The following is a 16,782-nucleotide window of genomic DNA, read 5'->3' on the forward strand; positions in this document are numbered from 1 at the left end:
ATTCATTTGAAAATAAATTTTACCTGGAGAACACTTTTACCATAGATACTTTATGTAACTTCCACAGAATATTTGCCCCAGATCTTAAGGAATAATGCATTTTTTTCTTAAGTGCTAGAGATACATCAACCTCAGATATCTATACTATTGTTGAAGCCAGTTTAGATATATTTGATCCCAAACTATTCAGATTTGACATGTATGCACATTCTATTCCAGAGTTCATTGCGACCCATGGAGGACTCTAAATAAGATTTTTATTTATATTTTTTTTTTGGGGGGGGGGGGGGGGGGGCAGGGAACAGAAGAAAAGCATCAACCGTTAGATCTGCTAATGTGCTAATGTGAACAACTTTCCAAAACTTTTTCTTTTTTTCTCCTGTAGCTGTGATTTATACATGAAATTTTTGCTGTGTCACTGACATTGAACTCAGTGTTTCCACAGTATACCTGCCTCAGTCTGCAAACTGCTTCTGTTCTAATTTAATCAAGTACAGCCTATTAATAGCATGACATAAAGGCCAGTTATTTTGCTTATCTCATTAAACTACAGAAACCTGCTACACTGCCATGGCATTTAATTGCAGTCAGTCTAGGTGTATTCCATTAGGACTGCATTAGTTCATCATTACTGCAGTTTATTTTTCATTTACGCTCACTAGCCTTTCTCAACAAAGATACCACGTGAAGAAACATGACATTTGAAGGTCAGCCCCTACCACTTCCTTTTCGGAGGAAGTTTTTGGGAAGGTAAGAAAGAAAATGGAAATAAAAATGGGTCCCAGAAGATTCTAGAGATGGATATTTATATGACGTAAGGAGAGAACACTCAGTTCTGTCATCTCCCTGTTGCTTGCTGGCAAGTGTCTTTTTGCATCTCTCTCCACGCCCCTACTTTCTGGGGAAGCACAAACCTAAAGTTAAGCTCCAGATCAGAACCTGGGAAACACTCTGATTCTGGAGATATTTGAACCCAAAAGCAGTTGATTCCAGCTTCTCTACTTTAGGCAAAGCAGAACCCCAACACCGACCAATCTGCTGTGTATTCAGTTAAACCTTAGACTTTGGCAAAGAACTGATTTCCTTTCTCTTTCCCTCCTAAAATAGAGAAGAGTCCATTAGTGTGTGTAAGCTTACAAAGAAGAAAAACAAACAAACATAAAGCTCCAACCACACTGTTAGACATTTCCACAAGGCATCCCAAAGCCAAAGAGACAAATGCCACCTCTGCTAGAAGGAATCATTCCAGAACTCTGCAGGAGGATGGAAGACTTTAACAATTCTATATATCTTTTGGAAACATTTACACACTAAAAAGCAGGCTACTGATTTTAAAAATCTGGGCCCAGATTTTTGATGCCATAAATCAAATTCAGAGTGGTGCATCAGCATTTCAGATGAAAGTTCAGCAGTATTTCTTGTATGAAAACATCACATAGGATATGACATGGTGAGGGTGAGTCACTTCCATACAATACAAAATTGAGCAATATATTCAACAAATTACTTCCAAGAATACTAATCTGAAAAGCGAAAATTTTTATCTATTTGAGTGAATCGTAACTTAATGATCAAGGGTAATATTTTTAAATCTGTATAGACCACAAGTCAGGCTGTACATTTGCATTTCAACATTCCCAGAAAAAAAACCCCGAGTTTAAGGAAGTCTAAATATGTGCACAGCTCTTGACTGAATTCGGTGACACCTTATGATAACTATGAGAAAAGTTGAGACTTTACATACTTTGTGATTACCTCTCTGATCTGTCCAGCTGGACAAAACTTAATGAAGCATAAACACATCAGCTGTCCTGAGCTGTTCACATACCATCCCATCACTCTATTGCTTTTCTGTTGTGGTTAAACTGAGCAACAATAAAAAAGATGATCTCTTAAGAGAAGAGGAAAAGGTGTGGTGGGTTTTTGTTGTTTTGTTTGTTTGTTTTTCCTGCTGGTGTTGGTTTGTGTTTGTTTGTTTGTTTTTGCTTTAAAGCTGTTTTGGGTTAAAATTCAATATCTGCAAGACTTATATGAAAGTCATTAAGAAATTATCACATCTGTAATATTGTGTGGCAGTTCTGGGAACAAAATTATCTCTTCAGAAAAGCAAAGTTTAAAAATAATACTAAGATAATTTTGATCTACAGACACTTATATGAAGACAAAAGTCTCAATATAAAGTAAAGCCAACATGTGTTGTGGTTCTCAATGTACATCTGCACATATTTTTGCATGTCTGTGCAAAATAAAACTTGCAGAGCACTAAATGCATGTTCCTGTCTTTTGCATCATACAGATTCAGGCAATGTCTTCATGAATAAACAAGAAATATTTTATAAGGGAAGGGAAATTTTCTTACCATTCAGTCTGACAGGTACCTATCTGTTTCATTCAGCCTCTTCTGAACATTTATGTATATTTGTTACACTCCCAATCTGCATTTTACCACCAATCACTTTTTCTGTACACTTAATTCATCTTTCTGATGTCCTCAGACTTCACTATGCTTCTTATTGTTTGCTCCTGTTCTATCCATACAGAGGTGCCATAGAAATGTTGTGACAGTGATTTGGCCATGGCAGATCTGAAGGCATTTTACCGTGTCCTCTATGTGCTCCTACTTCATCTTGCAATAGGCCTCCAAATTCCAAGTTTTCAAATTTGATTATTTCCAATTTAGGCACAGTAAAAGATGAAAGGATTCAGAGTAAAAACAAACTAAGATTCAAATATTGCTTTCAGTTACTGCATATATATTTTACTAAAACACTAACGTTACTATTCAGGGATTAGTTTACCCCAATTTGACTTAAGCACCTCAAATAGACCAGAAGCAAACTTTTGTGAGCAACCCTGGAACATGGCACAGTGCAAGGCTTTATTAAATGTATTACAGGGAATGGATATAAATTATATGATTATAACATCATAGTTACAGTTCTGATACCTGATTTAAATGCTGACAGAATAATGCTGAAATAACAATCCTGTGTGTACGTTTTTAGAGATCATCAAAACAGATGTAAGAGAAAAATACTCAAAAATAAGCTATACTGTTTCTGCCCAAGTAAGAAGCACAACCTTTTCAACGAGTTAGGGCTCAGCTTGCTCTACAAGCTGCTCGCGGGGGCATCAAGCAGTCGGGGCCCAGCTGGCTGCCCGCAAGGCGCACCCCGGGGCCAGGGGCCCTGCCACCAAGCCCCGCAATGCCGGCGGCAGCCCGCGAGAGGGAGACTTCACCTCACCAGACCTCGGAAGCGAGACACACGGAAGCTGTTTTACCCAGATAAAATCCCCGCTACAGCCAGATACACCACAGACAATCAGGGAAGACTGTAACGTGAACAAGCCTTTCTAAAGGATGCGCTCTGAAAATAGCACTGGGGCTCCTGTGCAACCTAAAGATGCTAATCTTGCATACAGCAGTTGATATTCAAGGTTCTGTCGATATATATGTATTTTTAAATCTCCTTTAAAATTATTTCTTCACTAGTGTTTAAATTTTTTTCCAGTCATCTCCTGAAGACAAATAACTGGAGCAACATATACCTGAGAAACATGGGATTTTCATAAGTTTAACCTGACCAAACGTAGAAAGAACAATTACAACATTATATTTTCCATTTCATCTAAGTTTACCTACCTAAATGATGGGAACACAAATTAAGAAGAATATTGAAAAAATTAAAAAGACTCTGTCTTTCTCTGGAGTTCAGAGATTTACACTGCAGACTTGCAGCCCCTGAAACTTCTACTGCAGGTAGCAGAGGCAGCTCTCCTTTCTGATCGGTTCCCAAGCAGCCTGCTTCCTTATCTCTTTGTTTCTGACATATCTGTTTAGAGAAGCAGCTTCTCCTGATTTTCCAATCTAACAAACATATCTTTAATATGTCTTTGGAGCAACTTTGCATGAAACAAAACATATATTGATTCCACATCCAGTGTAGCATACTCATCCTATCTTCAAGAAAATTCACCATTCCTGATCACGGAAGTTCAATTTTAGAATGGATTTGCTGTGATTTTTCCTGCAGACTTTCAACATGTTTATTACATTTTTAAATAGTTTATGATATGAAAGTTTATGACTTATGTTCAAAGCGACCTTTATCATCTGCCTAGCATTTTTATCAGTCCAGCAACTACAGTAAGTCATCATCATCTTTACCTCACCCACTAATTTAGCTAGGATTTGTCTAGAACAAAGGGCCATAATAAATGCCAAAGTAAGAGCTACACCCACTTACAAATCATGCGTACCCAAGTCTCATATAGTGAGTTAAATATTTACTAGACTATAACGGGCAAGCGACTCAACAAGGTCTCTTAGATGACAAAGTGATCTGTTAGAGGAAATATCTTTAGCAAGTATTTCTTAGACCCACCACAGGGATTTCTAAAATATATTTTTCCATCTGCTCTTCTTAATTCCACAGAAGAAGGTCATACTTCACCTGGAAGTGTGAATAAATAAAGCACAGGAACACAGCATCAAACGGATTTATCACCCCAGCCTGTACTTCTTTCAGTCCTCTACCGTTTTCTCGTTTGTAAAGTGGTAGCGATAAATGTGACATCAAAATGCAAGCTGATGCTTTTGTTCCCGAACATCAAAGACACAAAAGGTAAGATCCCAACTTCTTGAAACATATTGAGGCTGTATACTGCTCTTAGGAAATATGACTATCAAAATCTGCATTTCCCTATTGTTTTGATTCTTCTCTTTATTCTGCTTTTCTCTTTCTTACTAAAAAAATCTAACTCCTAGTTCATATGTCAACAATTATGGTGTGAGTTTGGATTTTGAGTTCTTATGCCTTCAGATGTGTGAGGACAGGACAGAGAACTTTAGATTTATCCAAAATACTTTCAATGTATTTGTGCTAGTTCATAATAGATGAACATTTATGTCAAAGTTAGAACTGAACTAAAATTTTAAAATGTGTGTGTGACCATGACTGTAACCGGTTTTGGGAGACAAGAGGAAGGCAAGGAGAGAGAGGATGGAAAGAGAGGTGACAAAGAAAGGACAAAGGAATGTTGAAATGGAGTTAAATTTCATACAGCTGTTCTAAACCTGCTTCTGTCTGACACTAAACTTTATTAAAGAGCGATCTCAAATAGAGAAGAAACGGTGTGGTCTCTCAGGGAAGAAAATTATGCTTAGTTATTTTTGCCTATTTTGTGGAAGGCAAATAATGTTAACAGTTTTTCTAGAGATATTTATATGTTTTATAGAAATAAGCAGATACATTATAAACTGGTTTAGAAATTAACTAATTTCTCCCATGTGTGTTTTTCTGTGTTGCTAATTTAACTATAGCTGTTAGTGTTTATTATTTCATTTAAATAATACACACAGTATACATGGTTTTTTTTTCCCCTAATATGCTTAGGTACAAATTTAATGAATGTTCCTCTGTAGATTATGATGGATTACATCTACTTAGAACTGTAGAATCTCAGTTCTGTTATCAATCAACACACCACACACACAGCATAACAAAAACTGAAATTATTACACAAAGGGATCCAAGCACACTAGGTGAACAGATGCAATGATGAGAAAGAAAATCAAAGCTGATAAACACAAAGTGTGAATTACTAGCGCAATTTGTCAAACCCCAAATTAGTTGTAATTACACTTACACAGCAATATTTGCTAAAGAAACTGACATTAGCATTATCTTACAAGACTTCTACATTTGCTGTCTAATTAAACTGTACAACCTGTTGCCATAGGAAGATGTTGAAACCTATGATTCAATATTAAGAAAAGAATTAAGTAGTTATTTCCAGAATTAAGTATAATTAAGATATCAGCTTTATGTAAGAATTATTTAATGTTTCAGAATTCCAGCCAATCATTAAATGCTACAGATCAGCCCGCTGTGAGAAGGAGAAAGGGCGGATTATTCCATATCTGCCTATTGTGAGGCTGATAGGTCTTTGTCAGAAGCATCAGTGCTGGACTGCACAGCACTGGCAAAGGGATAGCAGACAGGGATCCAGCTTGGTTCCTTTTCAGGATGGCATTTCATTTTTTCTAGATTTAACAGTAGACAGCAATCCAATTGAGTTAAAACTATTGAATGTTCACATTAGGGGGGATAAAGAATATACATTAACATCAAAATGCAACATAAATGTTTCTGTTCATGTTAAAATATTCATTTAATATATTTGCAGTCTGTAGACTTTGACTTGCCTACATATTAAACTTTTTTTAACCTGGATTTTTTCAAAGAAAGAATCAAGAACATTGTTTTGTCAACAAGAAAAGTAGCGCAGCAGAAAGAGGCTCTGTAGTCAGCAGAGGGAGTCAGACACTTCCAGAGTCACTCATCTATTTCAGGAATGGTGGAAGTGCCCTTCCTATGGAGACGCCCATCTCCACTGACTCCACTGCACTGGCGATCTAAAATCTAGCTTAAATCTATAGTAAATTATGAAACTTGCACATGGAATTGAGTGAATTGCACTCTCCCACAAACTCCTAATCAACATTGGTACATAATTAGTTTAATCTCGAGATGTCCACCACAACAGGACTGCTTTGTTAACATTCTGTGAGAAGTATTAAGCAGATCTAAGTGAATACATAGTGAAGATTTTCACTATCGTTTTAAAAATATCACTCGTTTATAAAATTAAAATAAATCCAACCTCAGGCATAGCGAAGGCTGAAATCAAATTCTGGCAGCTTCAGTCCAACAAACTGCAATTGATATCTATTGTCTTTTTCCTCAATAAAGGATGCCTGAAGTTGTTGCAGTGTTTGTGTGTTCCTGTTGGCTGAAGAGTCATGGTAACAGCACAACACCCCCCCCACACACAGACAACAATTCGGGAACTAGATGAACATAAAGGTTTTCCAGTTTTTCAGCAGTGATCTAGTGCCATTCCTGTTCCAATTTGCATCAGAAAATTGTTTTTTAAAAAATTACATCTACAATCATCTTCCATGGGTAGCGATATTCACTTGCAAACCCTTATCACCATAAAATCGTTAGTCAGACTTTTCCCCTAAAATAAATGGATTGTTATATAAACCACAGTATTTAAAATACGACACAAAATCAAGTCACACTAGTTTCATATCAGAGATGGGATGCTCAGAGGGATCAGAAAGGGAAGATATTCCACACACCAACTCCAGCAGTACACTAAAAATGTCCATTGCCATGAAAGACTTTAGCAATACACTTCTGAGGGATTTCTTTTCATTTTGGAGCTCCCAAAGGGTTTAACTGCTACTGTCATATCAGTGACATTTACTACATTGGGATTCCTGGTGGGACTTTCACAAGTGCAGAGAACATGGCTATATAGAGCAAAAGGTAGATAGCAAACAGCAGATGTGATTGCCTGGCGCTGTACATAATACCTTCAGGCTAGGACTTACATAAATCAGTCCCAGCTGGCTACACAGCTGATAGCAAAGTTTATCTGCACACAGATCAGCAGGACCCTGTACACTAATATAAGCATTTGGAAACAGCAAAGAAAAGGCATAAAAGGTCATGACATGAAATCTGAAGGTAGAAGTGTTCAAGAGTGGGTAGGAAGGCTGGGTGTTGGAGGGAAGTCTGGACTGACTCAGTGACAGTCGTAATAACCTGTTTGACTATGATCTATCAGTGCACACAATTTCCAGCAGTGCTGCAGAGCAGGACTCATTGCCCAACACCTATCCAGCTGTTTCCAGGTTATATTTTCTGTAACAAAACAGAGTAACTTCATGGAGGCATTTGAATCAGAGTAAATTGGTATGCATAAAATGATCTCATTACCAAAGATTCAAGAGAGCGTCTTCTATTTGTTTAAAGACGCTTCAGGTTTTGGAATTCCAGGGAGAATTCACAATTCGGCATGGAAATGCAGTGTCAGATTCTCCACCACTATACATTTTTATACCAAGCTGTGAACGATGTGATTCCTAGCAAACACCATGAAGGTGCAGTTACAGACTTGTTTATACCTATACCAATGAACTTTCACTTATCCTTTTAGAAAGGTTTCCTTTGCTTCCACTACAGACAACACCATTCTTTTATCCTATTTAACTCCTGCCCCTGTACCCCCTAACATATGTCCATATTGACTACTAAATAGATTACAAGAATCAAGTTTCCCAAATGCTATATAGCAAGTGCTAAGTATGAAAGGGAAACCTTTAATGAGTAGCACCTACCTATTAGCCACTACCTTGGAAGGTTCAACAATCATTTCATTTCATCTGTTCAATGAGAAATATTGCAACAGAAAGATTACCCAGCTCTGATAAGGAATATTCCCAGCATAGGAAAATCTCATGCTTAACAGATGATAAAGATATTAGTTCGATATTTAAAGAGATATTTAAGAGCAGTGCAAACAAGTTCAGAAGTATTTGATTATAGATTCATTGTGTTATAAATAAATTAAAACTCAGTGTTGTTATGCTAATTGCTTAGTTCTTAAAATTCATGTGTCATTTTCTACTTTGGACAAGCTATGCATTGAATAAAAAATTCAATGCAGACCTCTAGACGAATTCAGTCATGGAAAAAGAGGTGAATTTTTTCCTGGTTTATTTTATAACACTGTTCTTACCTTTGGCCTGTAATAAAATCCCTGAAATGAGCACACCATAGCAATTTTCAAGCAATTAACTAATACAGAAAAGGCTTTGGAGAGATCATTGACAAAGCACTTGCCAGACCTTCTAGCTAACGTTCTTATGAGAAAAAATAGGTAGAACCTAGGTTCTCAAAATCTCTGCCGGACAGATATCAAGTGGAATGTGACTGGTCACTCACTATTCCTGAAAAGCAAGTATTTCTAGCAATTACATAGTCTATACAGATATGCAAATAAAGGTATACAAACCTGTACTTTATGTTGGTTTCTTTGCTTGTTCTTTTCTGGAAGTTGCCACATGAAAGTTACGGAAAAGCATGGTTCCCTTTGTGATATATAACCATAAAAAGAATGACAAGCAATTCATTCTGTTGATATTTCCATTTACTACTCTGGCTTTAAAAACAGGGAGATCATAATATCTTAATATTTAACTATGAAATCTGGTCTATCTAAAGCTTGTTACACAAAGCTAGGACATTTTTATATGTCCACTTGTAGCTTTTTTCTGAGCTTCTATATTTTCTAGATGGGCATTTCTAAATCTGCAAAATTGCTTTAACTATGAAGTTATTCTATACACCAGATCCATTTGAGAAATCACTCAAGAGATCAGCATTTTATGTCCTTAATTATGTCCTTTATTATGCCGTGCTCTGGCTGCAGATTTCAGAAAAAGAATGAAGACAGCAACCATGCTGGTTTGGGAGGCCTGAAAATGCTGGGGAGGGAACAAAAAAGAGGCCAAATTTGTAGTGCCATGAATCCCTGTCCCAAAAATTACATGAGGCCTCTCTTTAGGTAGGTTACAGACATCTCCGGCACTGTGGTTGCATCCACAAGACTTAACCACTCCCATTCATCAAACAGGATCAACCAACTGATGTACCAAAAGTACATCAGGACACAGACTCAGAGATCCTTGCACTTTAACTGCTCCACATGGAGGTGGACACGTGGCCCCTGTGCCCAGTTCTAAAGTTTCTGCTGATGACAGCAGTGGAATTTGGGCGTGAATCCATTCATCTTCCATTCCTCTATCTAGACTGTGATAAAACCAAGCCAACAACTCAGGCTACAGTTGTGCTTCTTCCTTAAATGCTTTCCTTTCCTGTTTGCCACATTTCCTTTTTCAAAAGGCCATGTCCTGTGGGAATAAAAGGCTCAAGAAGCAAAATAAGAGAATAACCTTCTCCATTTCATGATTAGATGTTTAGAATACCCATCTTCCATCACATTCCCAAATGTTTTTCCAGCTCACAGCTATTTCAAACACATTTGAAATCTGGGAACAAACAGTGCTTTGCTTCTATATTTATGGCAAGATCTTATTTCTTTGTATATAAAGATTACAAATGTTTTCCATTTTCAAACAGTACAACTTGCTTCATTCAGCAGGAAGTTTCCATTGGTCTGGAAACAGCTCATGTTGGCAATGCTAGCTGAGGAAACAGTGAGCTGGAAAGTATAGGAACTGTTATATGAAAGAACAAAGTGGGAAAACTAGCAAACATTTTTCTCCAAGCTTGGGTTTGTCCATCAGAGTTTCAGAGTGATAACCTCACACTGAAAGCAAGTACTTTAAGTATTTGTTACATAGGCTGGAATGACAAGTATTTGCAACTTGCTCTTGGTTGTGAGTCAGTCCTTTTGGAATTATGACATGGCTAAAATCACAGTATCGAGCATTATCAGCTGCAGAAAAAAAAATCATTTTTCACTTAAAATTGAGAAAAGGCAAAAACAACTCTTTGCAAATACAACTTTTGAACAGACAGCAGGGTGACTCATGATGAACAATGAATACTAAACACTACATTCAGTTAAAGAAAAGCTCTCAAAAGGGAACTCTCCTGCAAGATTCAGCACAGGCAGTATACTAAGAAGTTTGGGTCTTAATACAACTATAACTCTTCTGACTTCAAAGGTACCCAAAGAATTAATTTGGTCCTGTTTTGGTAATAGCTGACTAGCCAAAAAAATAAAGCTGAAAGACTTCAGAGACGCCAGGATAATCTTATTTCTCTCTCCCCTGACACAATAAGTATGGAGCTCTCAGCTGACTAAAGAATAGCCAGGCTGACATGTGTCTTGACTATCATTTGGCCATATGCTTCAGGTAGAAATGTCTCTTTTCCAAAAAACTGCTTGGCAGATAGTCCTAATTGCACTGTAGAGTAATTCAGTGTAGTGAAGCACATTAACGCAGTTTGTGTTGTGTTTGAGCAGAGCCAAATATATTCCTCTATAAACTTAATCCTTAGCTGCCATCTCCCATAAAGGTTCTCTGTCTTGAAGCAGCAAGCTTGACCTTGAATCTGCCCAGACACAGCTTGTAACTGCATGTTTTGAGCTACAAATACTTTATTTCTAGGTGCTCTTTGCCACCTCAGCCCCTGCACCATGAGATCATGAGATCACCATGCCATGGAATCGCTCACTGGAGTCCAAAAAGAATCAACAAATTCCATAAGAGACATTCCTTATAATGGGACTGAGAAAAGAGAAATTTTTCTAGTCACTACTTATATACCAGGATGCAGTTTTATATAGTGAAACTGAATCTAAACTGTATCTAAAAACATATTACTTGAGAATTGTACTTTAGGGATGCTTAAACTAATGGATGATATTTTGGGGCATGCAATGTAATCCATGCAAAAATGAGCATAGTTCATCTGCCAAGTGAGATTTTTGGTTGATGTTCAAGAATTTTTCTTTCAAAACAAATGTGTTCTTTCAAAGAGGTTTACAGGGTACACAGAAAAGACCTTCTTTGATGTGAGAATTGAACTGCAGTAAAAAGTAATATTTTCCATCTACAGGGAGCTTTTCAAGGGCTCCCAGGTAGAGGATAGATCCAGGTTGTTTATTATTCCTAGCATCTATCAAAGTAACAGACAATGGTACTCAATCTTGCTTACAAAGTCAATGCTGGGGGATAAAGATGGTGTGTGTGGCTTTAGAAAGATACCTGTAAGAAAAGTTCTCTTAGAAAACCATCCCCAGGAGACTATGAATGAGCTAAAACCTACCTTTCTGTGTGCCACTGAAAATTACTTCTAGCTCAGTCAAGTTTGAGCATTACAAGAATAGCGTTCCCTTGGCTGGCTCCCTCAGTGCAGGTGAGATGCTAAGCTGTTTAACTTGCCCCTCCTGCAGCCCAAGCTTGCAGTATCCCAGGGAATGTTATAAAGAAGAGAAATTAAATTGCACAGTCACACCCTTCTTTAATGAATTTGATCTCTCTAAATAATTAAAGCTACTTTTTTTCCCCTGCAAGAGTAAACTGTGCAGTAACTCAGTGGACTAAAGCTCTTTGGAACCTCATGGCGGTCAACAGCACCCACAACTGCTCACGAATAGCAGGCCTGACTCTGTGCATTATTCACACTCCCACAAACATGATGCATCTCTGTCAAGGTTACACACCAGATTTGGGGGAGTCACGCTAGATCTAAACCAGTGATTAGACACAGAGGATCAGGCTCTATATAATGAGGATCAGATTCCATATAGTGAAGTCCTAGCTACCTTGATTTGTTAATACTAATTTCCCTATACTGCAGGCTGGAAAGATGAGAATCAGTAACTGTGAACTGTGTGTTAGCACTCATGTGGCTCTTAGAGCCATGGTATACAAGAACCTACAACCACCTCCTTAGCATCGTTAGTTTCATCCAGTACAAAAACACAAGGAGTATGTTTTGTGTGCTAATACACTCAGAAAGAACCATTATCATGTCAGGACCTCAGAAGAGGAAGAACTCTTACATTAAAACCCCAGCTAAAGCAGTGTTTTTCTGCTCTCGCCAAGTTTCATGCAGCCTGACAATTGCATCATTATGTTGTTTCCATACTTAAACTACTGTGTTATCCTACCTTTACCTGTCAGAACACAAACCAGCTCTCTTCACAGGCAGTACATACCTTGCCAGGATCTGACAAAACATGTAGAATCTACTCATCCACTTGAGACAGCTGACATCTACAAGACCTGGCAGGTTCACCCTTGAAGCAAAGCCAGTTTCTACCTATACTTTCTTTTATATCCTTTTCTTTTTTTTTTTTTCTTTCTGAAAGTGCTCTAGCTGAACAATAGCAGATGTGCTGCTATTGTTACCCTTTCCATGCTCTTCCCTACAAACAATGGTTGGTGGAGATTTACTTTATCATTCTTACTGATGCCACACCAACTCCTGCTCTATGCCCATCCTGTAACTCAATTTATTTGTCAGAATGAGGTATCAGCTGAGCAAGCCCTGACTCATTACCAGCGTGGGAACTGAACTGCTGATCAAAGACTTTTCAAGCTGCTATTATGTATCTGCTGTTAGCCAGACAAAACACCAAATTATGGATCACAAACACTGCTTCTTCAGCAACTTACTTTCTCAAATACCAGCCAACATCTTCCTAGTGTTCATCATGATTTCTGATTCTCACAATCTCTTCCTTGTTTTGCGTTCTTGAGGTCACCTTAATAATAAAATCTGTTCCAGAAGTCCAAGCATTTATTTGAATGTTTCCAGAGGTGTTAAGGAAGATTTATAAGTTAGTCATTGACATGAAATAGAACTTAAAATGAAGTTGCCTAGTTTAAAAATGAGTTATCTAGTTATAGCTAAAGCAAAGGGAGTGGAAGGCTAAGTCCAGCTATCTCCTGATGATCTTTGGTCACTAAGCATTGAACCATATTATGTTATTTAAAGTAGATTAAATACATGTTTTCTAACAGCACACTTTGCCCAGTATAGATAAGGTCTCTAACATTATCAGAAAAGGTAGGGCATGCAAAGCATCACAGATTCAAAGCCAAGCCTTTATGAAGGCCCCTTTTATTTTCTTACTATATAAGTTCACGTCAGACACCATTGCCAGCCCAAGTGTTTATAAAACATCTAGTATAACTGGAACACAATATGCTCTGCTGCTTTGAAAAGGCTCTGTACAGACTGTGTTCTGCCAGTGGTCAGTACTCTGGATGAAGGAGAAGGTATTAATAGAGATGTGTGTAGGAGGAATTTGTGGATTTTAAATGCATACATAGGTATACACTTTGCTGATATGTGCAGGCATCTAAGAAGTGTTATTATCTCTTCTGCTCAATATCATGTGGCTTGTGCTGTATATACACCATATAATAATTATAGTATAATAATAATTATCACTGAGTACCATTTATGAAGGCAGAAGGAATTAAATACCTGACTAGAAGCTCAGAAATTGACAAGTCACAATTTTCTTTTCATAATCCAATTAACAGCTCCTCTGAAAACAACAGAATTTGTGGTTGCTCCTTACATGAATAGACGTTTGCTGCACACAGAAAGGGACTTTACCCACTGCTGTCAGAGGCAGAGTTTCTACAGTTCCTCTCTGTTCAGAGCTCACTGTCCTGGGTCTTCAGAAAACAGCCTGTAAGCATCACAGGAGTTGACAGCCATCTTGAAAATCTGCCCCCAGTCTGCTGAACCTGCCACACACATGCAATGAATTTGTAAAGAGCAGTTGTGTCTGCTGCAGCAAACATACTTGTCACAGCGATTAAACTGAGGCAGTGTTACTGCTGCAATGTAACAAAGATGATGCTTCTGCCAAGCGGGAAGTGCTGTTCCTCCCAGGTAATTTCTCATCATGTCATCAGGCTGACTCCTAAAGCAACCCTGAGTGCAAGGAGACTCAGGATTTAGCAAAGCCCTGCTTACTGGTTGCATCTTCTTCTCCATATCAAATCAGCCAAGGGCTCTTGCACAAGCTGTGACTGAGGAGAAATGCTGTGGCAACACCTGGCTCAACCCCCAGTCTCTTGGGGTGAAAAATGCCACTCATTACCAAACCGAGCACTATCATCTGCTAATGCATAACATGTCCAGTTGCTGATTTAGACGGGCACTAAGACAAGATCTGAACTATAGCCCCCATGAAGACAGTCAGCCTCCTACAGTCTCAGTATGCAAAGAATTATGTCAGCCAAGCCACGCTGAGACATTTTTTGAGAGGTACTAAATCACCACAGGACCTTCCCTTGGCATATTGACGGGGCAAGTTGCATTTAGCAAATGCAGTTACTCCTCAAAAAAGAATGGTGATATCATAAAAAGATTAGCATAAGAGACAGTTCAAGGGCAAATGACATTTGCTAATAAAGACTATGGTCTATTAGCCTGCTACTGGGTCTGTGCCATCCAAAATAATTCATGAAAAGCTAAATTATGGAGACCAGAAAGACACAACAGCCTATTGCAACAGAAATAAAATAAAAGAGACACCCTTTGAAACACTGGCAGCTCATACTGGTAAGCACTTGCTTAAGACTTCCAGGGCATTCAATGGGAATCAACCAGCTGTTTCAATTCTCTGGCCTGGCCTGGCCTGGCCTGTATTTTAGTAGTTCAATTTCAGCAATATACCATTACTGCTATGGTCAGTTGCACCTGTAAGCTAAGAAAAGGCATTTTAAAGGGATTGTTTTCAATGTTTATTTTACCAAATAAGCAACTGTCGTCTCACCTAGGTTCTGAATAATTCAGTTCTCATCCAAACTACTGAACTTCAGCTAGGCTTATGATATGACAGCGAAGAGATACACAGTCTTTACACTTCCATTTCATTACTAATACCACCAAACTGGCAAATCCAGTCCACATTTGAAAAACACTGGTTCCATTTTATAAAAGACAGATTACAACGTACAAGCTTGAAGGAAGGGTGCAAGCAAGTGAATTCAGTAGCTGTCACAACAAGCACATTCTGTAAATATGGTCTGTAATCAGTACAGTAGGACTGTAGATGCTATAATACTCTCAGCTAAGTGCCAAAAGCACCACCTCCCTGTGACAAATAGCAAATTCTGATGTGCTAATTATTATTTTTTTAAATGACAATGTGAAAAGTCAGAAATAAATGAAAAAATATTCATAAGAAATAATTTAAATTGTTCTGTAGTGTTTTCAATCATACAGTAAGACATTTGCTTCAAATATCTTGAACAATTTTACTTGTCTATATTCATCTAACACTAATTGCAAAAAGGTGATAGATGAATAAATGAATAAGTATGTTGTTTAAATACAAGTCTTTAGTTTAAGGTATAAGTGTATTGTTTAGGTACAAGTCTTAAATAAATTTAATTCAACAGAAAAGTCCTGCTCCTACCTGCACTCTTACTTTTGTCTGTCAGTCCCTATAACAGCTTTATCTTCAAAGAAAAGCAAGGAAATGTTTCATTAAAACCAGAAGGCGGTGTCTGTGACTCTAAGGAAAGCTTAGGTGTTCCCAGAACCTGAAAACTGCTCTAGAGAAGCTTTGGAAGAGCAAAGAGCATTTCTGATAGCTGGAGTGGAAGAATTGCTGGGCACATGAAAATATCAGCTCCATCTCAGGGATTTTTGATGCCCTTATTTAAAGACTGAAACAGTACTGAATTGTACTGATAAATTTGGCTGAACTTTTAAGCCATTTTTATTATGATCTAATTTGTCATTTTCCTAAGCATGCTAAGAAATTTGTCAGTTTTTGTTATATGTTTCATAATTTTCCTTTAGCCACTCCACAAACATTATGGTCCCTTGATTATAAAGCCAAGGAAATCTGCTTGGTTTTTTTTTTGTTTTGTTTTGTTTTGTTTAAGTCTGCAGAAGTAGAGATTGCACTCAGACCTTGTGGCATTAACTGCTTCAAATCCCTGTTAAAAATCTCTCCTAGTGTGCTGAAATCTCAACTTTCAACATCCTGTCACTGAATTTCGTTATCATTTTACTAAAGTAGGAAACCCTTTATTGTCAATTTTCTTATAAAGGATTTCTGAAGAACTTGAACTCATTTTGCAGAACATGGTTTCTAACTATTAAATCTTTCTATCATTCTTCTTTTAACATTCCAGTCAGAGTTCAGCATTCTTCTTGAAACACTGCTAGCAGAATTAGGTAATCTATTCCCCATAACAGTTGCACTCATTCACAAACACAGAGGAAGTTTAAATCTCTTTAGACCTACTCTGGAATCCTATATGGAGTTCCTAGGATCACGTTATCCATTTAAGCTACAGGCTTGCTATCAGAGTTAATATTCATCTATTCATCTGATTATCCAACACGACTCCCAACATCTCTTCAGCACCAGAAGTTTTCAGGATAGTGCCTTAATCTTATGAATTTC

At 37.7% G+C, this 16,782-nt stretch overlaps 2 protein-coding genes across 2 annotated transcripts in view; one reads left to right on the top strand and one right to left on the bottom strand.

Moving 5' to 3' along the window:
* Positions 1-16,782, bottom strand: part of FRRS1 (ferric chelate reductase 1) — a 146,108-nt gene that overhangs the window by 62,327 nt on the left and 66,999 nt on the right. The window lies entirely within an intron of this gene.
* The window catches only part of PALMD (palmdelphin), a 50,644-nt gene continuing 38,256 nt past the window's right edge, over positions 4,395-16,782 (top strand). Inside the window, exon 1 of the mRNA XM_013186719.3 lies at positions 4,395-4,625. Within this exon, the coding sequence (XP_013042173.3) occupies positions 4,582-4,625 (44 nt within the window). The 5' untranslated portion in view covers positions 4,395-4,581. The remainder of the gene's footprint in view (positions 4,626-16,782) is intronic.

This window comes from Anser cygnoides, chromosome 8, assembly GCF_040182565.1.
Source record: "Anser cygnoides isolate HZ-2024a breed goose chromosome 8, Taihu_goose_T2T_genome, whole genome shotgun sequence".
NCBI lineage: Eukaryota > Metazoa > Chordata > Aves > Anseriformes > Anatidae > Anser > Anser cygnoides.